The sequence below is a fragment of the Ptiloglossa arizonensis genome, chromosome 3 (assembly GCF_051014685.1).
Source record: "Ptiloglossa arizonensis isolate GNS036 chromosome 3, iyPtiAriz1_principal, whole genome shotgun sequence".
NCBI lineage: Eukaryota > Metazoa > Arthropoda > Insecta > Hymenoptera > Colletidae > Ptiloglossa > Ptiloglossa arizonensis.
The window spans coordinates 10,056,492-10,084,190 of NC_135050.1; the positions used below are offsets into that span (position 1 = coordinate 10,056,492).

At 29.6% G+C, this 27,699-nt stretch overlaps 2 protein-coding genes across 7 annotated transcripts in view; one reads left to right on the top strand and one right to left on the bottom strand.

Annotated features, from left to right (window-relative positions):
• The window catches only part of LOC143144459 (peroxidase), a 34,091-nt gene extending 11,280 nt beyond the window's left edge, over positions 1–22,811 (top strand). For both annotated transcript variants that reach the window (XM_076306886.1, XM_076306887.1), the window contains 13 exons: positions 1,071–1,198; positions 5,983–6,118; positions 8,103–8,290; positions 15,247–15,423; positions 16,278–16,474; positions 17,546–17,741; positions 18,332–18,529; positions 19,099–19,246; positions 20,309–20,465; positions 20,554–20,724; positions 21,548–21,743; positions 22,304–22,409; positions 22,483–22,811. In XM_076306886.1, coding sequence (XP_076163001.1) covers positions 1,071–1,198; positions 5,983–6,118; positions 8,103–8,290; positions 15,247–15,423; positions 16,278–16,474; positions 17,546–17,741; positions 18,332–18,529; positions 19,099–19,246; positions 20,309–20,465; positions 20,554–20,724; positions 21,548–21,743; positions 22,304–22,409; positions 22,483–22,597 — 2,113 coding nt within the window. In that variant the 3' untranslated portion in view covers positions 22,598–22,811. The remainder of the gene's footprint in view (positions 1–1,070; positions 1,199–5,982; positions 6,119–8,102; positions 8,291–15,246; positions 15,424–16,277; positions 16,475–17,545; positions 17,742–18,331; positions 18,530–19,098; positions 19,247–20,308; positions 20,466–20,553; positions 20,725–21,547; positions 21,744–22,303; positions 22,410–22,482) is intronic.
• The window catches only part of LOC143144462 (leucine-rich melanocyte differentiation-associated protein), a 69,889-nt gene that overhangs the window by 40,387 nt on the left and 1,803 nt on the right, over positions 1–27,699 (bottom strand). For 3 of the 5 annotated variants that reach the window (XR_012991420.1, XR_012991419.1, XM_076306895.1), the window contains exons 4-5: positions 27,272–27,532; positions 26,904–27,164 (exon numbers count right to left, since the gene is read on the bottom strand). Coding sequence is in view for 3 of the 5 variants with exons in the window: in XM_076306895.1 (XP_076163010.1) it covers positions 26,904–27,164; positions 27,272–27,532 (522 nt within the window). In the remaining 2 variants the exon portion in view is untranslated. Of the gene's footprint in view, positions 1–26,100; positions 26,778–26,903; positions 27,165–27,271; positions 27,533–27,699 lie in introns of those variants that run through there. The other 2 variants (XM_076306893.1, XM_076306894.1) reach the window with 1 other exon arrangement.

Sequence of the window (27,699 nt, forward strand, 5' to 3'; positions counted from 1 at the left end):
CATATTGTGTGTGACTAATATATATTATTGTAAGTACAAATGTAGTATGACGCACCTCGTGTTGCATGTTACATTCACTGAAGAATGCATCGCGAACACTTAAATAACTCTTGGTGTTTCTCTCGTAATCTGGAAAATGCGAAATGAAATGCGCACGTTTCGAAAGGAATTGAGATTGAAATTATTTTGCAAGAAATGAGTGTAATTTTTTATGACTGGAGTGATAAGAAAAAATAATGTGAATTTAGAGAAATGTTATGCATCTGTACATAGGTGTACAATGGCTTTGTATAATTCTCGTATCTTTTTATTGCGAGCTTTCGCAAAATATATAATTTTAAATCCGGTGAAAAAGTGAAATCTCTAGAAATCCTCAGGGGCAGACATTTTTTGCAAGTATTTTCAATAATCACTTTTAACATTGGCTAGAGTATTACAAGTTATATTTTTTACCTGATTTTTATTTTTGTTTATACTTCTAAGGCGAAAGGGAAATTTTTTGATGCAATTGTAGCGGAACGTGGAGAAATGCTAACTTTGATCCGAACAGTGTTTTGCTTTAGTATTTTTACTAAGAAATCTGAGATGAAACCTAGTTAGTTAAAAAACTTTAAAATAGAAAATTTCGTGTTCTTGAAATGCGACTTTTAAAAATTTAATATTTGTCTAAAGCAAACTGTAAATTTTACAAATAATTATACAGATTTGGTAAACTTTCATATCAATTATTATGAAAACATTTAATATATACAAAGTAAATAACGAATTCAGAAGTCCTTACGGTATATTTTATTCTACTCGCAATAGAATATTCTGTGAATATTAAATGTTGCTTTAATTCACTAAATATTGGGAATTAAAATTTCTCGGGAAGTACGTATTGAAAAATGATTTTTTATTCATATAGTTGATAATGGTCTCACAATCAGTAGCTTATGTAATTTTAAGTGTCACGATAAAAAAAATTATTTTTCATATCGTGATGTTACTGTGTTTGTAAATTTTTATATTTCCAAAAACTGTTGCACGAGGTCGGTAATATTCTAAAACGTTTGCAATTTCTGTTTTAGAAATATGAAGGAACGAGCGGTGTGTTGGGTGGCAACAATATTTCTGGTCGTAGAAATACTGAAAGGGGCAACTTCAACGGATTGTGAGAAAATTACGCCAGTAAATGGAAAATTACCAGAATATGCAGGTGAGAATAGTGAATTCGATTAAAAAATATTGTATTTAACAGAACGAAATATTCACGATGTTCCTAACATTCAATGTGACCATTTTTAAACGATTTGTAAGAATTTAATAAGAAAAAGTTTAATTATCAAAAGGTTAAAACAAATAGAAATTTTCAAACATTTTTGTTTCCTAGAATAGAATTATTGTACTATTATCAAAGAGAAGAATTATCAAATTAAATAGAGAAGAATTTAACATTCATAAGAATGATGTGCTTGTTTTAATGAATGAAATATCTAAATTGCCAGTTATCCACGTGTCCCTCCTTATTTACTTCGTGGGAAGTAAATATTTACAGGTCACAAATCATGTTTTTAATAAAACTTGCAACACGCTAATATCTCATCTTTCATTAAGTGTTATCTCCGGTTAATTTTTATTACATTACTTTCTTAAATTTTTGAAATTTCTTTTGAATTTTGACCATAGTAAATAAGGTTTTTTATTAGTTTGTTATTATTTTATTAATCTTATTATTTTTTAGTTTGTTCTGTGCAATACAATTCGTAAGCTTACATTTCAAGAGATCCAAAAGTAGTGCACCTTAGGATCGTAAACTAAAAAATCTACTGTAAACTGCTTATGAGATTGCAGAGCATTTTATTGTCACTTTCCAACGTTTTTAACAGGTTTTATTTACGAGAGGGATTTCTATGGTTTGAGCAGGAAGTTATGCAATTCGCGTTGAATGCAAACTGACCTAAATCGTATCTGATTGTTATAAGGTATAAAATGTTATCTTCATTGAAAAGTACATTTTTAGAGAAAAATGATGTAACATTGAAAACAGTCTTAACGGTCCTGCTGTTACACGAAACTGTATAAAGAGTTTAAACTTTCTGATAAGTAATCTCAATGAAAATAAATTTTCTACACCATTTAAATAACAGTTTCAATTATTGAATTTATTTTACAATCTTATTATGTTTTTGATCAATTGTGTACGGAACTGAAACGTACGAGAGGTTCCTTTACTTTTGGAAATAACTACTTCGAACGATCGAAGTGTATCGTGGATCTATCGATCGCGTCAGTATCTTAGAATAAAAAATTTGTTTTTATATTTCTGAAAGGAATTCCTGGTAAGTGTTATTTCAGTTGTGAATCGTTCTTATTTTTTTCAATTTACGGCTAGAGTATTAATAATCAAGGCGAGGGGCAAGAACATAGAGTAAAAGAAACTAGGGCAATAGGATTCTTGTGCAACAAGTGGAAGTTAATGACGAGGAACAGTCTGCGAGTTAGAAAACGTTCGGCAGTGTAACATGCTGGAATTCAAGTTACGTTCTCCGGGGACGTTCTATGCCCACAATGCAATAATACGACACACGGTTATATCTCAAGTAGGACAACAAAGAATGAACACGACAACGTCACCGTCTAATCGACTTACATCATCCTGATTTCAGTTTAGAATAATGATAACAACGCGTCTATAGAAAGATCGTATACTCATTAAGTGAAATTGACTCAATAAATGAAACAAGAATCGTGGGATACTTGACTCAACCTCAGGGAGTTTTCCTCGTTTCAACGAGCTTGTCATTCTTCCATAGTCTTCTGTTCTAAACAGTATCCGATCCCACTTGATAGCTACGATATAGGCCTTAATGATAGTCTCACCATTCACTAATCTCGGACCATTTTATCACGGATCGTGTTATTAAGTTCGTTACACGTACACTTTATCGAGAAGACCACGTGTAGTTCGATCAAAATCCCAGGTTGTTGCATTCTGGTGTCACATTTAAAACACTTCTCATGTTCGAACGTGTTCTTATTCGGAATTTTTCAATGGTAACGCTATCACTAGATACTGTCAAGGAAGAAACTAGTACGAAGCAAAGATGGGGCATTCTGTTTTGACTCCAAGAAAACTTTTCATTTTTTCTCCTGTAATTAATTAACGAGAAAACAAGATTCTCTCGGTGCTTTGGGATAAGTAGAGATAATTTTTGATGCTTTATTGAAAATTGAAGGCGACGTAAGAGTGGGGCGTTAGATTTCGTAAAGTTGTAGTATAAAGAGAAAAATTATTACATCGTTACACGTAACGCAGAAAAAAAAGTACAAAAAAGATAATTAAAATAATTTAGAATAATGATCTTTTCCCTCAAGTACGAACGTCCCTTTAGTGTCAGTAAGAATCAATCTTTTGAGTCTACTTCAGGTCCTGGTGGAAACATCTGTATTTACTCCCGAGGTTCTAGACAGACTATGTCTACTATTGGTCTGCAATCTGTTTCTTCTCTGTAAATTCGGTGTTTTTGGATACTCTGCGTGAATGAAATGCAAATTGATGGACCACCACTTCAGGTTTGCATTTTTCGAGGCGTTTGCCTTCGGTTCAAGTATCTTAATCTATGAATTACGAAATAAGAATATAAAGTGTCTTAGCCATCATCGATCCCTAAATGTAACTGAAAGATTTTTTAGAGTAATGAGCTGTGAGAAAATTGTACCCAGAGATGGTTACGATTAACCACTAATCGGAACCATCTGTACGTACGATTTTCTCACACCTCCTTGTCGTAAACATCTTCTAGTTAGATATATGAATTATTGTTTACGAGAGAAAGTGTGTAGGTTTGGTAAGCAGATGTCTGAAGATGTTAATTTTACTTGCAGCTGTTTAGAAATTGGGTTGTCAAACTCTTCTTATTTATCCTCCATGAACTAAACAATTTTTCTGGGAATCAGTGAGTAATAATTGTCTCAGCCTCGTCAATGAGACAATCAATAACATAAATCTAACTTGGATAAAATTCTTATCTGCTCTCATATCTAATTATTTACCCCAAATATACAACTAGACATACACAAACATTAAGTATATCGCAAGTCAATCTTGTAAGCATAAATCTAGATGCACGAGATAGATCGTTTTCTGGATGTATCTTGCAAGACATCCGGTTTTTGAACAACGATATTTAAATCAAATTTACGCTCTGGTGGTGACAACATCATTTTGATATACACTGCGTTGCAGATGTTTTGCAAAATGATTCTTGCGTACAGTGATTGACTAGTATTTGTAAGTGTATACTGAACTTAATCCTATCCTTTATTAAGAGTACGTTTGTTTCAAAATTTAGAGTTTTTAAAATTGTAACACTGATTAGAACTTGAACTATGAACGCAAGCACCTGATCCTCTTTCTTGGAACATTTTCAAACACATTATACACTATTATTCACGTTACTAATAATTTTAGTTCGTCTCGAGTAAATAATTGAATTTTTAAATAATATTTTAATTTGCTAAATAAACGACTCCACCAACACTGTAAGAGCTAAAGATTCTGTATTTCAGAATCGAGATGCAGTCAGGTCAGAATTTCCTAGAGTTCCTTTACAACTAATTTTATCATCTGGATTAATAAAATGATCGAAACGTTAAAATAAGTGTACAAAATAACAATGTCAAAGTCTATAAGCCATCAGTTATCTTTTCAAGTTATTGAAACATCCTTTATTAGAAGAATTTTTAAAAAAGGTCTTTTCACTATCAGCCAGAAATTTCTATCATTCGTACAAACTAATGACTACCAGCACTACTAAAGAAGAATTTCTCTCACATTTCGAACATTAGGGAAATGCTACAATTATTCAAATAAATTCTGATCAATTAAAACTGATAAGGTTTCTCATTCTTTTTTACAATAGCCCAATATATTTAAAACAGAACTAGGTATAGTGGTCAAATTGATATTCTTAGAATTTAAGTAGAACGTCTTGAATTAATGCAGCTTCAACATTATATTTAATTCGAAATTAGTGCCAATAGTTTTGGACACGATTGAATTTACGCCTTTAGAACTAATTAAAATTTGTTCAATAGTTTACTAACCGACCTATACAGCAGTCGCATTGATGTAATCTGTCGTTGGTATAACATTTACCGTTCCGGCTGAAAGCAGTGAAAGGCATCGGTATGTAATAACGAGCCTGTTTCACGATCCATTACGTCGACATTGGATCCCTATGATCGTTCATGATACAGTAAACGTGGTTGATCACATGGTGATACTACCACGAATCGGTGCAAGGTTCGTTAAATTTAGATACCTACTATGAAAGAAAACGGTGAATTATAGTAAATAATATTTAGTTCCTTTTCGTGAGAAAGTAAGTAGTAGAGAACTTTTGCCAATAAGGGAGCATAATAGCGTGGTATTATATGGCGCCTTTGTCTCGATTCAAGTGGTTTCACTTACTGCAGTTCCGGGTAAATGTGTTGGGAAATGGAAATGCATAGAAATGAGTAAGCAGCTCGAAACGCATGATCAAATCGAAGCACGTTCTTAATTAGTTCGAAATAGAAATGGAAATTATAGAGGTATGCGCGTATTATTGATTGATTGAATATTACTTCAAAAATGTTTTGCTATTGTATTTTCTTCATTTTGTGACGTTTTTCATTTATTTAACGAATCTGATGGAATCACGCGGCAAGATTTGTAATTTTACCTCACAAGCAGTGAACATTATTGAAGTTTATGCAACGCTAGAATCTAATTAGCTTAGAACCCGAGCGGATTATATTAATTAATGCAAAATAACAAAGAAGAATAGAATTTAGAAACAGAATCACATGACGCGTTGGCCAATTCAATTAACAGTTACTTTCAACTGTTCGTCTTTCCAAAATAAATAACTGTTGCGTTCTTCTTTCCAAAATAAATAACTGTTGCGTTCTTCTTTCAAAAATAAATAACTGTTGCGTTCTTCTTTTTTTTTCCAGAAAAAGAGAAACCTTTGGACTTAGAGGAATCGGAGACTGTGTATACTTTTCCGTATACAAATAAGTTTGGACACTCGTTCCAACCGTTTAGTTACTCGCTGCATCCACTTACGCATACAAAGACTTCGAATAGGGGGTACGTACAAAAATGATTCAATTTTCTATTATTAATCTCTAAGTAAAGGAAGAGCAGCTAGTAAACCACCACTGGAATACATTGTTGCATTGTTCTGTTGCCTGATATACATATGTACAAATATAAATTAGCGGTGTTTCATATAAATTTAGAAAGATTAAATATTGTATTTACAGGATAAAAATACGGAAGGACAGTGTTTATTCATAATTAAAAACGAAAAATCTATTGGATATTCGACAGTTTCATTGATATTTTAAATTTTCAAAAATTAACGATTTTGTTTACAGCGTGTTTAATAAATAATATTTGTTCGTTAACTTCGATAACTTTCTGTAATTAAAAGTTTGCGTAAAACGAGGTAATCGAATAATTGAATTTTACTGTATTGTATTATGTGTCTCACAGTACTACATTCTCACAATATAAAAGAACAATAGCTGCCTATTGAAGAAATGTAACGTCATCTATGATACATTGTTCAAAATTTATCGTGAATTTTAAAAACAGATTTAAACCATTGTTACGTTACTTACAAGAAATCGTGACCTTTTTTCTTCTTTGTTGCTTTCACTCTATACAAGATGCTCGAGAAAAGGGCTCAGAATTTTCAGGGCAGATAATACACGTCAAATGGAGAACAAAAATATGGATTCTGACACATTGGAAAATTAATATGCTTACACAATTGTAGACAATTTTCTGTTTCGCTTGAAACGCGCAATTTATTTGCTTTCGATGACCAATCGTGAAACAACAATGACGAATTTTCTTACTATTTCTTCTGTTAATGTTTACGGAAGTATATACTATAGATGTAAAAACTTCGTTCTCCACTTCGGTATACACTTCGTAACAAAGGACTATTTTATTATCGCACTTTAGCAAAAAAAAACGTTAATTACATATCGACGCGATCAGTGGATAGTTACAGAAAGAAATAAAAAAAAAATAGCAGAAATGCATTTCGTTTATAGCCTTACCAATTGAAACACTGTAACCGCGCGAAGACTCTACGTGGAAAAACATTCGAACAGGAAAATACAATTATATACATGGTTCAGGAAATTTCATCAACGTCATTGTGACATTGAATACTTTGAAATAAAACATCGAGATTGGGGAAAACCTGAAGGTCTATTTCGACTCCTGGTAAGGAGGTCCGTGTCTCAAGGGCGATTGAAACAAATACAGAGACAAGTCTGAGGAAAATTTCAGCAATAGTAGGAATGAATCATCCTCTTGTGTATATTCGTATTCAACGAATGCAGGTTTTCGCTTTATCAGATTATCCAGCAAGAGCAGAGTTTTTACAGTAAATTTTCGTAAAGCACCAACTCTGCAGTTGATTGTGTATATTTTATTCCGAACCGACGAAGCTGCGTTCACAAGATTCGGCATCAAGCATTTTAAAAATGTTTATAACTTATATAAAAATTTCTTGACATTTCTTTTATAATTAACGATAGACTGGATCTATGGTTTATGGACGGTGCTTCAATTTATTTTATACTCATCGTTCGATATTTAAATCGGGTGGTCCCATAGCCCTTCATATTTTTGATTGTTTCCTATAAAAATTCCTTAAAAGTGTTCTTTTCCCCGTAAATAACATAGATAAATTAGAAATTGTCAGTTTGGAATTCTCTCATACGAAGATGTGAAGACTAATAGAAGGAATAATAAAGTAATCCGTATGGATTTGGTTTTTATGTCACTGATTAAATACTAGAATCAAGTATTTACTTATGTACATTATGCACTTCAATCGAAACAGATAATTGTCTACAATTCGGAGAATATTAATTACGTAATCTATGTTTACCAGGATTTTTTTCTTCCCTTCTTAAAACTCTGTATAATCAAATACGAAACGCCTGTAAATTACATTCTGGCGTCATATTTAAAACGATAGTCGTATTTAAATATGTTCCTCTTCAGAATTTGTACAATGTCTTTAAATATATTTTTAATATTATTCAAGCTTTCCTTATGGACGAAACACGACCAACATTATTCACCAAGAAATTATGTGTGGTGACGCATTTCCACGAACATGCGAAAACTCACGATACCGAACGTACGATGGCTCTTGCAATAATCTTCGTAATCCCACATGGGGTATGGCAAATACGAGATATGGTCGCCTTCTACCTGCGATATATGGAGACGGTAAGCCTGCAAATATTCCACAATTTCTAAAACATTAATCTCCTAAATAAGAAAAGAAGCATACCTCTCTAAAGAATGGAAATACTCAAAGGTTAATAAAACTGTCCGTTTTAATTAAATGCGTTAATAGAATATTTTCACTAACATACAGGAGAGGCTTGTAATTATTGTTTATGCAGTATTTACAATTTCTTAAAAAGTGTGGTATAATGAAAACAGAGTAGATTATATGTATACAAAATAGATATATTCTGTTTTCGATAAACTTTCGATAAACAATGTGTATTTAATATTTGTGTAATTATCGAAGCAACTCTATGACAGAGTGAGCAAGAAGCTCCAAAATTGTTCATTTTTCAAATTGAATATATACAATCGACAATCACTCTAATTTTTATGCTCAAAGTTAAGTACAAATTGACGAATATTATTTAACAAATTTTAATTGCCTTTAATATAACCAATTCTAGTGAAAACTATTAATAATCGTTGTTATTTTTGCTCAGGTTGTGTTTAATAAATTTTGAATGCTAGAATTTTATTTTAGCATGAATTGGAAATAGGAAACGAATGTTAGAAGCTATGATGATTTTAACGATACCAATTATAGTAATTTAAATCATTTTTCTTCTATACGAAGAAAATGTTTCGCTTTCTAAAAATTGCTGTATTCGCTGTCGAGGAAAAACTAATCTCGATCTAGCATTCATATGGGAATTGATGCTTTAGGATACGTTCTTACAGAGTAGACTTTTTATCAAAAGTTAAGACACGCGAGAAGTTTTTTTCTAAGCAAATAAATATCTGCGAGTCGTACGAAAGGAAATAATTGTAAGTGTGACAGATTCCAGCCTTGAGGCCAGATTTCAATACTTTCGCTACCACCATCACGCATACGTGACTTCACCAGTTACCGGTTACGAGCCACTGTCACATATACATGATCATTCTCTTTTTAATTACTATAATATGTCACCATCCAATTAACTTATTAAGTTTATTCAGGTTTAATAGAAACACTTGCGTGTTTCAATAGAGTCTATAAATGTTAATTATACCGGAAAGCTGCCTCGAGTTGTTCAATTTCATGTTGCTCCGTATCACCGTTAATTATCTTTAGAAACTGTTTTCAGTTTACATACCGACATTTTTCTTGATATTTACGGGTGTATTGACGAGCTACACGAATAACAAAAATTGATAAATGTCTAATACTACTTAATGGTGAACTTTTGATGAAAGAATAGTTTGGAAACATTTGTTACATTGAAACTTTCTGTGAATTTATACGATAATTACTCAATGTTACAATTATTAATAAGACGATATCAGATAAATCGTATCCATAAATGAACTTCACCCGATAAACGAACAATTTATTTGCACATAAAATTACATTTAACTTTTACACTTTTACACTTCACAGTGTGCAACGTGTCATTTTATATTTTTACTTAGTCTTAGATGTATATGTGTATCTAATAGAAGCAGTCGATATGATCCGTGATCGTTTCGGACTAATAATCATGCGTTTTTGTGTATCTGCAAGTAGGCGATGAATGTTTTGATAACTCGGCTAAATAACCTTTTCATTGCTATTGATGATTATATGTGCTCAAAAAAATCGCTCATCGTGTATTGTCGAAGCTTGTACACGTGGGCAAGTACATATTTAAATTTGAATACGCGATTGCTACGTATTTTTAATTCACTTACAATGTACTAACTCTAATATTTTTAAGTTCTTAATGGTAGGAAGTGTGAAGTACTATCATTGAACTATTGAACTGTGGAATCTTACAGATTACGGTTTAATTTTTTTTTTTACATTATAATTTCATTTGTTTCGATAAATCAGTTTTAACAAATGTCGAGAAGATTTCTAGATACAGAAAATATTAAGAAATATATAGAAGAAATCCAAACCATGAATAGCAACTGAAATCAACAAGTGCCGCGATATATTGGTTTTTGTGAGCATGGTGGTTCCGTTTGAAAAATAATTTGAGACTTTGAAATCTTTCTACCTCCTTTATATATAGAAAAATAAATTGAACCGAAATGGTTTACCCCTAAAACACTTCAATTTTGTTCAATGCCATTTTCCTATATCACTAATATTTTTGAAACTAATCAGTGGTAACACTTTATGCAATCCATTTTGTATAATTTGTAGCAGATATAATATCTAAAATTTGAAAATACTGTCGAGCGTCTGAACACCCTAACTAATTGCAATGGTGAAAGATTTCTTTTCAATTTCTAGTCCAACAACTGACCAATTCTTTTTCTAGATGATGAAATTGGAGAAAGTGCTGCTAAAAAATGGTATAAAATAAATTTAAATTCACAATAGTCTTCGCACCTTTCTCTATTGTACAGGTTATATAATTATTGTTGTCACAACTTCCACGATTTGGAATAAAAACGTCACTTCCGTAGTCAATACAGAATTATCTGAAGGTAACTTTCACTATCTTTGCCTTTACTGTATTAGCCCGGAAGTATATTTGCTAGAAAAGGTATTTTCTACCATTATAATAAATTATGCAAATCGATTTGTTTATTATTAAGGTGTAACATTTTTTAACAACATTCTATTGATTTCAATCCTGTAATGTGTAAAAATTGCAACAAAATTAGATGAAATTCAAATGCCTTTTTTTATTTCATTTTCACGAGAACACTGTACATTTCATGTCATGATCTGCTTGGACTTATGTTTCTACGGTGCAGTGTAACAAATTCATAAAATGTTTATTGATATGTAGAATAATGTGAAAAAGGTATCATAAATTGCAGTGTACTTGTGACTTTGTAATTGATTAGTTTCACTCAATCCCTATCAAGTGATTCATTTATTTACAAAAATTAAAAAATGTCAGGAAATCTTAATAAAATTCACTTCAAAATTGTATAATACTAATTGCATTCGTTTGACCATTAATATCGAGATTAGATTTCATAATAGTGTTTTTAGCTGCATCTCGTGGTTAATACATACATGCATATGCATATCTACCTGTAATGGATAGTACAATATTTTATTCTAATACATATTCATAATTAATAATAGTAATTTTCGTTGCTCAAAGAATAGAAAATGATGATAAAAATTCTAATAATTATAATAATGGAAATTAATTTATATGAATTTTCATTAATAAAAAAAATATATCTAACGCTAATACAATTATTTCATTTTTTTATGATGCGCCTCTTGTAGAAAAATATAAATGCTGGCAATTCTTTTAACGTTACTGACATTGTTCAAATCTTTGATTATTCGGGACAATTGTTGCGCTATTATAGACTTTTATATTTATATGAATGTCGATAAACAAAAAAGGTGAAATTGATTACTATTTGGAGACATAATGTGTTATTAAACTGTTAGGCAATTATTAGAGAAAACAAAATAAATTCCATATATTGAAATTGTTGCAACTGAAAGTTTTCTGTAATTAATTATATGACGTGAAACGACAGAAAAAAAACGCAGAAATAAGTCCGATGGTGTAATATAAATTTCTTAAATCCAGTTGCAAACATATTGCAGGGGTTTCATTATTGTGCACTTCAAGAACGCGAAGATAAAATCAAACATAATTTATTTATTACTCATTTTACAGTTCGATTCCCAACTTGTTGCATATTATAAGGCTTATCTATAAAATGCATAAAAAGTTGTCTTGTTCCGCGCTGTTTGGTCTGTTTCTTTGTGTTCGCGATCAAATTGTTACACAAAAGAAGAAAAAACTAATATTGCTTCACTCGTGTTTTCAGTTTCCTACTTGTTTGATAATTTAGAATATTTCAATATTTATAGTTGGTAATTTTATATAAAAATATGAGAGATCAAGATCATAAAAAAAGAACCAAAAATAATACAGACACCATATTACATGAAACTTGTTTCCATTCTAACTGAATAAATACGATCAAACGTGACTTATGCGCTCATGCCAGACGGGAACCGGTTTGCCACCTGGTTTATAAACTTTACGAACTGATGTTAATACTTGTGTACACGTGGCACCACTTTGATATATTCTTGGGTTTTATGAGAACCCTTTCAATTGAACATTTGCAAATACTTATCAATTTAGGTAAAGTAATTCTGACAATTGTGTTTTAAAGAATTTGAATCATGAATGTACTTATGTATGTAGTACAAAAGAACATCGATTATTCGAATCAATTGGGAGACAAATTTGTTCGGATAATCGATCTGTAAGAACCAAATTTGTGGATATGCCATAAAACGACTGGTAATAAAATAATTTAAATATGCATGTTTATTACAGAAATGGTAGAATGGTAATTAGTTATATTAGGGGCGATCTTATCGATTTTGATGAACTTGAAATATATTATTAAGGTCAACATTCTCAACAATTCTGAACAATATTTTGCTGCTTAAAATATGAATTTCATTAGTCTGAATTTATTTCTTACAGTTCATATTACACGGCTAGAATTACTTTGATTCGGATAATTAAAAGTAACGGTTAATTTAATTAAATAGAATAAAATGAAATTGTACAAATACGTAAATATATGTAATAATTGTAACGAATGAATTGAGTTTTTAATCGAGAAAAAAGTAACCGAGGTGAAAAACATTTGTAGAGCATCCACTTCTTTTGTTTTGTGCTCATTGTAATACGATATCTTATGCATTTCGTTGCAATGCAGTTTCGCGATATGTTGGTGTATGTAGTATCTACATGATCTAGTACGTCCAGCCATGTTTTCGACTGTCATCAGATTTTTATTAAGAAGAAGTAATATAATATCATCATAATTTTACGAGTATTAGCAGGTAACACAGTTTTTAAACCTAAAATGTAAATACTGTTATATATGTAGTTTAAATACGTGACGAATAATCGACGTTTTACCGTATTGCTCAGCGTCAGAACAAATGTTCATTATTTCATTCTATTGAATTCAATTTCCATTATTAAATACCCTTATCCCCCAACCTCCACACTTAAATAATATCAAATTGTGGTATGTGTAATACCCCATTTATAATATATAGACATAAATGTATACACTAATGATTCGATAAATTAAATCAGTAATTTTAGCGAATTCACTTTTTTCCTATAATAAAAATAGAATCTAAATTTTAATTGTCTAAGTACGTGCGATTTTCTTTCGTGAGACTCTTTGTACTTTGCTGATAAACTCTCTCAAGTTATCTATATTAAATTTTAATTCCGGAATAATATCAACTCTAAATTGTTGAAGCAGATAATCCTTGATCTGATTAGCCTAATACTGTTTTTTCATATTTTACAAAACAAAGGCAGAAATAGATATACACTCCCGAGTCAGTAATATATTTATGACTCTGTATTACTATTTTAGTATTAAGTTTATCGTGAATGTTATAGTACTATATTTAAAGTGTACACTTTCTTCTTACTAATTCGATTACGATTGATATTTTCATTGAATTCAATCTTAGAAATTAGTTTCTCATTCATTTTTGAATTTACTCTAGTATTTTTATTTATTCTATTCAATTTCTCTTATATTTGAACTTACTTCGAAATTTCTCTAAAGAAGAATAAAGTATTTCGATGAAAGACAATTAAGAAGTTGATATAAGAAAATAATTAAAAACTAAGTTCGAGAAAATTAGAATTGTTTTTTATGGTAATCGTAATAAAATTTATAGCGATATTTTCAATATTTCTAATGTCTTAGCACGGAAATATCAAATTACAACGAAGAGGGATAACAATGAAACAACGATGAATGGACAGTCGTGTATTAATATATTATACAATCCCTAGTCAGTAGATTCATTTCGGTATAAACAAGTTTTGCAATTGCTGAACTTTCTAGAAACGAAACAGAATGTGTTTAATCCGGTTGCGTTTCACGGTTTCGTCAACGTGAGAAACCAACACCACACAATACGTAATTTATTAATTTCAAAACATTGTACACTTAACGTCTATGATCAATATTTATTTTCTATTTGAAAACAAATGTTTCATTTATGCGTTTCTGGCGTAACGTGGCTCTATTCTCACATTTTTTAAAATAATTTATACAATTAGAAATTATCGTAAAAAGAGGCGCGAAACAATAAAGATGATGAAAATTAACAAGTAAACAGAAAAAGAAGCAATACACTGCTGTGACTAATTAACGTTCAGTTAATTTGTAATTATTATTGATGCAATATATAATTATTGATACGCGTGTAATTACACTAATTAATTTACTTCATAAATTCTTATTCTTCAACTTCGGATTTTTGTTTGTGCCACCTTCTTGAATTATGACACTAGGTGAGAAAATAATATGTGAGAAAATGTATGTACGGAATTTAATTCATGATTATTATTAACACACGAATGTTTCATTTATGTGGACATAGTGGAAAATAAAACGAAATTATTATTACGTTCATTTATTTAAAACAAGTGAATATTAGCCAACGAGATAAAAGAGCGTTAAAAAATATTTTTGTAAATATAACTTCAAAATTAATTTTTATCTTGAGAAGGATCGAAAACGTAATAAAATTGTTTGTGTGATTAATACCAGCAAACAATTGAAAAATAACTATTAATATAAGACTGAAATAAAAAAATTCAAATCTGTTCTATCTCCATGGAATTTGTATTATCTCTGTAAGCGTTTGGTAGAAGTGGCAATTAAATACTAAAATATTTGACTATTAAAAATTAAGTAATATAAAAATCACTTTTACAATGTTAATTGAAAAATTAAATAAAGAAGTTTATACATGTGGTGTTTTTGTATAATTTATACCAACTTCTGAAAGTTTCGTAACAACGGTAATTAAATGGAAAAATATTTGGCGTTACTAATCAAATAAATTCGATAGAAACCTAACATAAGATAGTCTGCTTTGTATTTCCATTTTGCTGTATTTTTATTCAGTGATATACGTCTAATTTATACAGGAATTCAATCACCTACGAGCTCAGTCACTGGATCAGAATTACCACTTGCTCGATTGGTCAGCTACACAATGTTTCCTGATCTTGATATTAACGATCGAGTATGGTCACTGGTGGCAATGCAATGGGGACAAATAATAACTCACGATATGGCTATGGTCGATGGATCTACTCAATCAAGTATCTGATTTTTTTTTATTATATTATTTTACTATAAGACAATTTGTATTCGTATCTGCAAGTAAATACTTATTAACAACTCGATCAGATCAATCGTGCTTAATTTCTTTTCTTTATAATTATGAGGTTTTGATGTGTAAATATATGTATACTGATTGATTTGAGATTATTAGAAGCTTAAAAAGTTTAATACTGTAACTTGCAAGATTCTAGTAACTGGTTTTCGAAAGTTGGTTGGACAATTTGTTTTCTCTATTTGCAATGATTAACTTAACGGTTTGAATACTTGGCTCGTGCATAGTATTTAATGTTTCCTTACTTTTATATCTAATTAACCACATGGAATTATAATACATAACTTACTTAGAATTTAAGACAATTTAACGAGTCAAGATTATTTCATGAGCTCATTTTTTCTGATAATTAACATGGAATTAAATATTACGTTTTAAAATATAGAATTTAAACCTATAATTTAAATTTATATTTTCTTAATTTAAAACTTAAAAAAATATACACACACATACATATATAAATCATGTAATACCTCCATACCTCCATAAAAATTTTTTGTTAGTTACTATTTTAGTTCTTACGACAACACTAACATTAGATTGACCAATGTTTAAACAAGAACTTTTATTTCTTTCGCGGTTGTACTTTAAAGAATATCAATGATTGTAGGGAAAAGTAGTTTTGAAATAAATTGTCTTCGTTACTTTTTTCGCCCTATAAAACAATTTAAGTTTTATTTTCTCGTAATTTTGTGAAGATAATCGAATGAATTGTTCTCGATGAATTGAACACTGTATAAGATTTAATGAAGCGAATCGTTCTTATTTTCCACGTTATAGAACCGCATGCAACACAATGTTGCACAGACGATGGACAATTAATAGATCCGTCGCAACTTCACGGTCAATGCTACGCCATAATTATTCCTTACAATGATCCCGTCTACAGCAAGGCCAACGTAAGATGTCTCAACTTCGTCCGTAGTACAACTGACCTTGATCGTGGTTGCTCCGCGCAATTGAAACCAGCAGAACAGGTTTGCTATCCTTTGTGGTTGATGACTTGGTTTAATAATTCGTTACCTCATCCGCGGATACCCTAAGTTCGTTCAGAAATTCGGATCAGAAATAATACCAGACCATCAATCGTGCCACTTACGCGTTCACGTGAATTTCCACCTTCGAATACCATAATTAATCACACGTGATTGAACACATCGTATAAGATTAATCGTTTTATCAATCGTTGTACTCGTGTCGTCGTTTTTGCAAAAAATATTGCACGCCGTTGTAACAGATTTTAACGTGACACATTTCTTTAAAGGAGTACGGTAGAATCTCAAACAAAAGCAAACTTGATAATTGCATGAGAATCTCTTTCTTTGCACTGTACCCGTAAGTGGAGGAGTCAGTTAGTAATTAATGAAGTTGGAAACGGAAACAACAGGTAATCGCAGCCATGGTTAATGAAGATATAACGTGTAAACATCTTGTTAGATTAGCTATTTCAATACTTGCGCGAATCTTGATACTTGTAAGAATCCTCAGCCCCATTTTCCTGCAATTATTGAGGTTCTACTGTATTCTGATTACTTTTGTACTACAATTATTACGATACTCTCTCACATGGCTCTGCTGCTGATTTTCTGATCAGTTACCACCGTAAAATCGAGTTTTGATGTAGCTGGCCGATGCGAATTGATAAATGAAAAGATGATCAATCATTTGTGAACTTTCAATCGGCTGAATGCTTAAATATAAAGTATTTTATTGGTACGATCGAGATGCTTCTTTTTGAGTAATCGTTCGAAGTGTTTCAGTCTATGTGTTTCATTTCCTAATGTTAATACTCGAATAGTTACATGCTTCGTACGAAGAATGCTGCTTATCACCTTTCGAGTGTTCCACGAGAGTTTTCGTGTGATAAAATCTCTCAATCTCGTTCTTGGTCTCTTTTTAAAATTGTGAATTTATGAATTCAAAATTCATTTCTGAATTTTTGTATTAAAAGTCATTTTCGTAGATGTAGTATCGAGCTATTTGAATTGTTCTGGTATGAACAATCGTCTAGTATGAAATTTCACGAAATTGAGCAAGTGATCTTTCAGTTGACCGTCGTTACACACTTTTTGGACCTCTCTCTGGTTTATGGATCCAGCGATCAAGTTGCCGCCAACTTGAGAGCTGGCGATGGAGGCCGTTTGAATGTAGATATTCGACAAAACAGACAATGGCCACCCGCGGCAGCCAATAAGAGTCAAGCCTGTGACGTTACAAACGCTAATGAAGTTTGCTATCAAACTGGTAAGTTTTGGCGAAATCATAGCTATTACGATAGATTTACGAAGAACATGATCGTAGAGAAATAACTTAGAGACAATTTATTTTAGAGATAAATCAACAGATACAATTTATTTTAGAGATAAATCAACTTTGATTGCAAGCATGCAAATTTGTTGCAATGCATAAGCCTGTATTTAAGGCACCATTTCACGTTTCTTTTTTTTTATGATGCTACCTAAAAGTAGGAAATTAACAAATGAAACTGTACCTAGTGATTTTCGTACCAATACTTCCTATGAGTTGAAATAATGATAAATACGATACTTTTTACACTTAAAGTGTGCGAATTATCGTAACAAAATTTATTCGTCAGAGATTCTTTACTTTTTACGAAACGTTTCTTCGTAACATTTTCACTGTTTCGCAAAATATTTATTTATACCTTTCTTCTATTCGTGACAATTTTCTTTGTTATACTTTTCAATAATATTATCCGACGGAACCGGTAGAAATGATTAATTATTTATAGTTAATCCATATATCGACCGAGCACATATTATAGAAATTTAAATGTTTGAAATTTGTATTATTATTAAAACTACAAATTTTAGGTGATAGTCGAACGAACCAAAATACCCAACTGACTATTCTACAAATCATACTGCTTAGAGAACATAATCGTGTTGCCGATGCTTTGGCTCGTTTGAATCCACATTGGACAGACGAAACAATTTTCCAAGAATCGCGACGAATCCTAATTGCAGAACATCAACATATTTCGTACTATGAGTGGCTGCCAATATTCATAGGTAAGGTTGTTTCATTACAACATGATAAACTCCATAATATAATACAAAATAGAAATTGACATTGTAAGTGCTTCAAATATTAGAAAATTAATTATTTTATTATCATTGTATCGTACAAATTTTTCGTATAACCAAATAGATTAAATACTTTAATGCAATATAATTAAAAATTTTCTTTTCTATACGCTGAAATTCACTTAAATCATATTTTCTTGCGTCTTATTTATTAATCGCCTAACTATCAATGTGTACAATAAATTGATTTTAAAGACGTTCCCTGTAAGTCAAAATTAACGTTTATATCAAATTGAAGAAACAGACTCCAAGAATCCATTCTTTATTATCCAATATAAAATTAACATTGTTTTAAAAAATTGTGTGTGTTACTTCTATTCATTTTATTATAAATTTTTTCAATGCAAATATATCTTAAGATATCTTGTTGAACCAAAATTGTAAAATTCGAGTACCGTGTATAAACAAATATTCGTGCAATATTTGAGATAAAATAAGTAAAATTATAGGAAAAGTTAATTTAACTAATTTTGGTACGAACGTTATTTTTCCAGGAGCTGAGAATGCATACGCCAACAAGATTTTGTACAATACAAAAGGTTACGTGAACGATTACGATCCAAACGTGAACCCAAATGTTTTAAATGAACATTCGAGCGCAGCTTTTAGATATTTCCATACTCTTATTGCTGGTTACCTAAAGTAAGTTCGATATAAAATTGTAATATAACATTTACTTTCAAGGTTTTCAAAAGTCAATTGGAAATGTAGCTTAAATATCACTTGTCCTGTTTTAGCAAAAAAATATCTATAAAAATGATCTCATAAAATATAGTCGTAGCTTGTTTTACATTTATCTTCAGAACCGGTTAATTGAAGTTAGAGGAATGGTCCGTATTGCTCAATTGATGGCGAAACCTTTGCAACTTAATTTTTAATCAACAGTGTTTTAGCTAGTGCACGATAATCCTTGAAATGTTAATAAATAGATACTGTCAACTATTAAAATTAAATTAATCTTTGGAATCACTAGACAATTTGTACTAAATAACATCGAGTCTCATGATCGTTTTTCTAGTAATTTGAATTACTAGAATGATTAATTAATAGATGAATTAATGTCCCAAGTACACTTTTGTAAAAATTCCAATAATTTTCAACCATATCGTTTTTGATATTCTTCAAATAATTTTTATTACTATTACAGTATCAATTGTATTTTTCTTGTATGGGTTACTTTTTAAAGTTGATACTTGCAATCATATGCAGTATGCAATCTTTGAATACAGTAAGAAAACGGTCGCGAAGACAATTCTATTATATTTTTCCTCTTATTTTTTTCGTTGCATCTCCTTATATTTATCACCAAATGGACCGATATGTGTTGCAAAGAAAAATGATGTTCATTGTATCTATCTAATATACATACATATGTAATTTACGTATACATGTATATATTTACATATGTAATTTACATAACTGATCGATAGAATTATCCATAAAATTTGAGAAAGTAACGGACAATTATTAATATAAAAAATATGTAATTAGGACATCTCAATGTGAATTTCATTTGCTTAAATAGAAAGTTCAATGTTTCGAAAGCAGCACGATAAAGATATAATTTTAATAATACGTAATGATGGTAATTTAATTTTCGTAAAATTTTAAACTCAGTGTTGCCAATTAATTGAAAAGTTGAAGAAAGTGTTAAAACTAACGTTAACCGAGATGATATTCCTGAATTTCCTATGAATTTTTCAGCTTAGTGACTGAAAATAGATTCACGAACGGTGCCTTGAGGCTCAGCGATCATTTCAACAGACCAGGCGTTATCGAAGAAGGCAACAACATGGACGACCTCACGAGAGGCATGTCTTATCAGCCGGAAAAGGCCAACGATCAGTATTTTGACGCAGAGGTATTGCGAAACGTTTCAACGAATTATAATTCTGACAAAGAAGTGATCGCTGAACACGTAAAATCTGTTAAGATCTGATGTGTTTCAGATTACAGAATTTTTATTCAGAATGAACAGGCCACTAGGATCCGATCTTCGTGCGACGGATATTCAAAGGAATCGCGATCACGGTCTCGCATCGTACAACAGTTTCCGTGAATATTGCGGTTTGCCCAGAGCGAAATACTTTACCGATTTCAGGGATTACATCTCCCTCGCGGTAGGTAGAAATGGGATTTATAAATAAGTTTTGAAGTGCAAGTAGGTTTTATTTAAAATCACTTGACCATGATGAAATTGAATAGTCTGTCATCAAAATTGAAGAAACTACTACTTTAAGTTTCAAGTTGCTCCAATATTATATACCTTTCTTTGTGTTTGTCAGGTTGTATATTGTCTAATAAGAAAAAAATTAATCAAACATATTTTTAAAATTGTTTTCTGCAATAATTAGATTCTCTCAAATCTGTATTTAAATGTTGTTCAAGTACCATCCACTGATTATTACTTCAATTTATTTAGGTAATTTACCCACCTGTATTGCTTTTGTTGTTCTATCTTGAAAGTTTTTAAATTTACTTTCAATTTTTTACGTACAAGATTATTTTCTTTCTATCACCTAGCAATCATTCACACTAATTTAACAACCTATAAAAATATGATTTTCAGTAGTGATATCTACCCTAAAACTTACCAGAAAAAAATAGGCACATAAAGAATCTACTATTATTATCTTGAAGGGCTATTTGAATTGTGCCATCCTCGATTAAAAAATTTATATTAATTTGTTAACTATAAAAATGATAAAGTGTGACAAATTATATGTCTCACTCAGTATATAACTAGAAGCAATATTTTCAAGAACGATGCACTACATTTTACGATTTAGAGATGTTATTTTATTATATATATAATGAATTATGAAAATACTTTGCTGGAACTACGTAGCATAGTGTTCCATTTGAATTATTCTATTACTAATTTTTTAAGAATGATCCCGTAATATGAAATCGTTAAAATAGTGTGTGGTATTTTATTTATAGAATGTGCAGAAATTGTCTCAATTATATGCCAGTCCTGATGACGTTGATTTGACTGTTGGTGGATCATTGGAAGAACAACTACCAGGAACACTAGCTGGTCCAACATTCTTATGTATTATTACTAGACAATTTTATCGAACGCGTGTGGGTGATCGCTATTGGTTTGAAAGAAGCGACCAGGCAGCGTTTACTATAGGTAAATATTCCTTTTTATTATTAATTTTGCTGCGCCGAAATCTAAATGATTCGAGTTAGAAACAGGTTTCTAAATAATTCTGTTTCTGTGACTTAAAGCATACAATAAATAATTACTTCTACTGTAATGAAAATAGAGCCTTTAAATAATCAAAACAAATTTGAATATAATCTTCATAAATGTTATTAATTGCATTTGATAACTTTAAATATAATTCGCTTAACTTTTGTTATTAGTTAGCTAGCAAATTAATTGAAATAACTCTTTCGTCTGTTGTATTCAATTAACATTTTTTATTTGACAGGAAGTAATAAGTGTTTGTTGAGAAAATGACAATAAAAGTATTAATAACTTATTCTGTTTTATATATTATAGATTTTTAAATCTTATTTTTCTTAAGAAAAAATAAGTATCATTTCGAAGGGACAAAAAAACTCTTCCTTATTATAAATTTATAAGAATTGTTGAAGAAAAAAACATTTTTGTTTTTACAAATTAAATTACGAGGACAATTATAAAATAAGATGTATCATTTTTATTTTCGTTCTCTAATTTCTCAGAACAACTAAATGAAATACGAAAATCCAGCATAGCCCGGCTATTTTGTGACAACGGTGATAATATTACAAATATGCAACGAAAGGGATTCCAGCAAGTATCTACATCGTAAGTTTCTTTGCTTTTTCTTTTTTTTATTTTGTCATTGTTTCTCCCAATTAAGAGTTTTCATTAATTTTAGTAATCCTCTTACAAGCTGCAACAACATTCCAAGAGTGGATCTTTCATTATGGAAAGACTATGCACCAGATATCGCAAATCAGCAAAATATACACTATCCGTTTTTAAAAAAATAAATATAATATGAAGAAATTTCGAATTTTCTACAAAGTTTTTACAACATGTTGAAATCTAATTAGATCTAGAATAATTGTAATTACACGTAAAGTATTATCGATAGTCAATACATGTAAGTTTATTATACAAATGGTTACTAATAAACTGCATAATTTTTTGTAAAATCTGTCCAGAGATATAAATATTATATGTGGCCGTTTTCACGTTTCTATATCTGTATATTTCAATTTCAAAATATTTTCTAAATTATTTATAGGTAGACTAAGTAAAGCTAAAAGTAAATTAAAAATTAAGTCATGATGATTTCTAAATTCTTTTTCCTTTCTTGGATTCAATTCCATACTATGTATGTACTTAGTTTCATTAAGTTTCATATTTATTAAAACCCTTTCAACCACAATTTTTTATCTTCTTTAGTAATAAAAACAAATCATTAAAAACATATAAATGATGACAGTATTAAGATGTCTCTCACTCTAGAGTGATCAAAAAGTCAATTCTGTTTGCATTTTCTGAACGTATAAACTATGTACAATAGAATATATTTAGAGAATTATATTGGAAAAATCGTCTTAATTAATTAACATGGTATCGTGACAATAGAGTATTTACAAGCTACGTAAATTTTTACAAAAACTACTAATAAATTATGATTTGTGTACATACTATGGTACATGTTATTTTCTGCAATAGCACTTAAATCTTGATGTTTTTTTTTTACATAGAATGCACTACAAACTTAACAATCACGAGAAAACGATTATCAAAGGTATGTAAGGATACCATATAATTTAAGAGGAAACAAAAGAAAATTCTTAACATAGAATAGTGTGGATGAATATTTCTTTCTATTAATTAATTTATTATCGAAGTTTCGCAACTGTTAGAGTATATGTTTCTCGAATCATTTTAAATATACAATCTACATATTTCATTTACTGAATTTCTAAATTTTAGTTAAAAAAAATTATATAAATACGTTACTCAGATTTTCGTAGTTTTCTATTTTGTATGCCATTACATACAACTTACAGTATAGTAAATATTGTTCAGTTAATAGTATGAAAGTTTTGCAAGCATTTAATTTGAACCGATACTTTCTTTGAACAATTCTTTATATACAATGTGAATAAAATTGAATGAATCTATACTAAAAGTAAGTTAATTTTGAATTAATTTAAATAAACAAATAAAAGCTTTTTGTTTATAAATCACAAAGGTAAAAATTCTCTTCTTTCTTAAGTAGAGATAAACGTTTTCCGAAAAGTTTAGTTCTGAACTTACCAGTTAAGCTAGTTTGTTAAGCTCATTAGTTAATAATACGGATAAGAAATAAATCTGTAACATGTAAATTCAAATTGAAAAATATGTGACAGAAGCCAGAACATATGTATATACATACATAGTTTCCAAGAACCATCGCAAATAATGAATTGGCACGTCGCGTCAAGTGAGTAGCTTCTCATTTGTAATCGCTAAAACAGTTAACGCTATCATACAAATATCGATATACACAATATGGTGATAGATAAGATTAATCTCGAGATGAAAATAGTTCTCAGGAAAGTCTTGACATACTTGTAAATATTTTACATTCTTTTTTTAACTGACGGCTACTGTTGTTTAAGTATTAACTGTTTCAAAAAGTAACAAAAAATTATTTTATAAATAAGTGAAATATGAATTCTCTGTCTACATTGTCTAATGGTTGAAAAGTCATGTGATGACGTAATTTTGAATTTCTTTGAAGATAGAAAGAAACGTGTAAAAATAAATATATATTACTATAGACATTTAAATTAATATTAGATAATGCTTATTTAATTTTGCAAAACGTAAAAAGTAATCCGAGTTTTACAATAAAATACGTTAGTTTTCTGCCAAAAATTGTGGATTTATTGGAATCTATTTAATATCAGAATTATTAAAAAGAGGAACATATACATTAGTAATATTTTTGTATTTCAAAAAATTATTTTAATAATTCAATAAAAAGACAATTAGGAAATTCAAGTTTTCCAGTTATTCTCAAATTTGACTGTGAAACGATAAAAAATCATTGAACTATATAGCATTGTGTTAATTCACCATATAATATTTTTAAACAATTTATTAAGTTACCGTTTGCAATATATAGAGTCATATAATGAAATTTACGACTTAGTACCCTAACACGTTCAATAAACTTTCTTATCTTACATATGTTTACAACTGTCTAAGCACCATTTCTTAGTAAGAAACGAATATCGAATCAATCTTGAAACAATCAATCTCAAAGGGTTTACAATTATACAATTCTAGAACATTATTTTTATCAACATATTTAAATACATTGTTTTCCATAATATACAATTTTGTGTACGATCGAGGAGAACGGTATTCAATCGATGAAAAGCAGTACAAAATTTCTTTTTTACGGAAGCCGAAATATCAGTGTATAGCCATCAACACTACAGAAAATAAATTAAATTTATATAATAATAAGTATCATGAATTCTAAAATAAAATTTGATGAACATATGCATTATTTTGAAAACAGAATTTTCGATATATTCTTATTTCTTTTAGTATCTCGTAATAATATTAATTTCATTATGCATAAAAAATAATTGTAAATTCGAGTATTTGAAATAGAAAATTTGTATCGCAGTATATTATTGACTAAGAACAGGACGATAGAAGGAAATAAATAAACAAATAAAAATGATTACTATTATTGAAAATTTATTTTAATTTACTAAATAAAATTGATATTGTGATCTATGCTTATTCCTATTTTCCAAGAAAAAATTTTAATCAGTTGAAAAAATATTAAACAGATAAAATCTGTTTTTGTAACATCAGCATGTAAGTTCAAGCTTATCTCAAACACTACAAATATTTTTGTCTGTGACATCAAGAAACTAATAAAAAGCAGTTTATATAACAATGTAATTCCACTTCAAAATATCACGAATTACATTTACGTAATTCTCAATAAATTTCCTAGTTCAATTTTTTTTGCAAGGAAGGCAGCTAAAAACTATATGTTTAAAAATGTATCATTTCTTTTACCTATTATTTGCCGTATTATTTTTGTAATAACAAAAATATATATGTACATAATAAATGTTATAAAAATAAGTCTCTGCGTTCTGAGACATAAAACTCACGCGCTCTATAATGTTGATACAAAAATTTCAAAAAAGAATTAAAATATCAAATTTGATATTTTTAGAAACTGATATAATTAGAAAAATCCAAACTTATAAGTAAAAATATTAATAGAGAAATAATTAATTACAAATGAAATATTTAGATAAAAAATAAAATGTTTAAAAGCAAAATCAATATAAAAAGGATTCAAAAAGTTTAGAATAATTCCTGAAATATACTCTAAAATTTGTTTAAAAATCGGATTATTTAAAAAAATAAAAAAATCGGGAAATTCATGTCATAGATTAATTAAAAAGTTGTTAAAAGTAACCACAGATGATTTTATAATATAAATTTTTATTTTCTATTTATTATTCCCAGTAGTATAAAATATTTCTGAGCAAACACATACAGGTGTATGTAAGAAGTGTATAGTGTACAATATTTGTGAAAATTTATTAAAAATTAAGAAAACTGAGTACTTTTTAAATTGTAATTGAGTAACATTAATGAAATATGTGCTCGTTGAGATGATGTTTCTTATAAAATCTGTACTGAATTTATTGTGTATGAATTAATTCACTATACTACTTAAACTGAAGTATAAAAATGATTAATATAATCATGTACTTCTGTGTAAATTATATTTCATATTATAAAACCCTTGTTGATTTGTTACTGCCCCATGTGGTGGCGTCTGACATTCTTTTTTGTATAAAATAAAAATGTGTGTCTTGTTATAAATATTATCCTGACTCAATAAAAGTAATTAGCTTTCAAGGAGAACCACATTAATAACTAATACTGTACTAAATAATAAAATTTGTTCCTCTTGTTTTCAATTTGTATGGCAGTGTTGGTTTAGAAAATATGTTTGCAATTTTATGATGCAGATGTTTAATGCATTCTGGAAGAGGAGCATGCTCAGTAAGGTTTTCTAAAAATGGTCGCTTAAAAAGCCTCTTTGCCTCCTGACGTTGTTCTGGTGTCACAGTTCTATCATCCAGGTGTACCAAATGGGAGAACCAAGATATGATATACAACCTTTTTTTAAAAAAAAAATGTTTGTCTAAGCAAGATTTGAGGTATATACATGTATAATATTTAGATATTCCTCATTTTCATATTTACAAATTTGAGGTTGCCTTGTTTTCTATTTTTTTTTCATACCTGTACTGAAGGTAGTCATAAAAGGTTCCACCATTCAAATAACTCGGTGCTGCCTTATTACCCATAATGCATAAATATCTGAGATTGGGTACACTCTTGTAGAGATTCTTTATAAATGGATATAATTCCTTTACATTATTATGATTTAACCATAGAAGTTGAAGTTTCGGCATATGTGGGAAAACAGTGTAGTCATCTATATTATTATGATCTAAGTTGAGAGATGTCAAATTTTCAAATTCAGCCAGAAATTGTAAGTTTCTAGAAAGACAATGGACAAAGAATAGATATATCTTACTGGAGGTCTTTTATTCATGATTCTGAGTAAATTTGCAAATATACAAATACTTCTGATGATATATACCTACCTACTAAATTTATTATGACTAATATCCAAAGTATGCACAGTATTATTATAATTTTCAATAACGTCAAATGGCATGTAAAAAAGATCCTCAAAAGCAAGTGATAAAGAATCAACAGTATCTACAGATGATTTATCTGCAGATAAAGACTTTGGGTGTCTACAATGTATATCTACAAATATTAGCTTCCCTAAGGAAGTCATGGCAAATTGATCCACCTCTTCTGCTTCTTTTTGTAATTCTAACTCATCACTGTAATCCAACCTGTAAAAATAGTGTTCTATATATGATATATTAATGAAGAAATAGACTGTATTTTCAAATTACAAAATTTAGATTTTTTTAAAGGTTTAATATTGAAAAACACTCTAATAAATAACATAAGCAGTTTGTGAAATATTCTGTGAAATAAAATATCTGCAAAGTTTTAA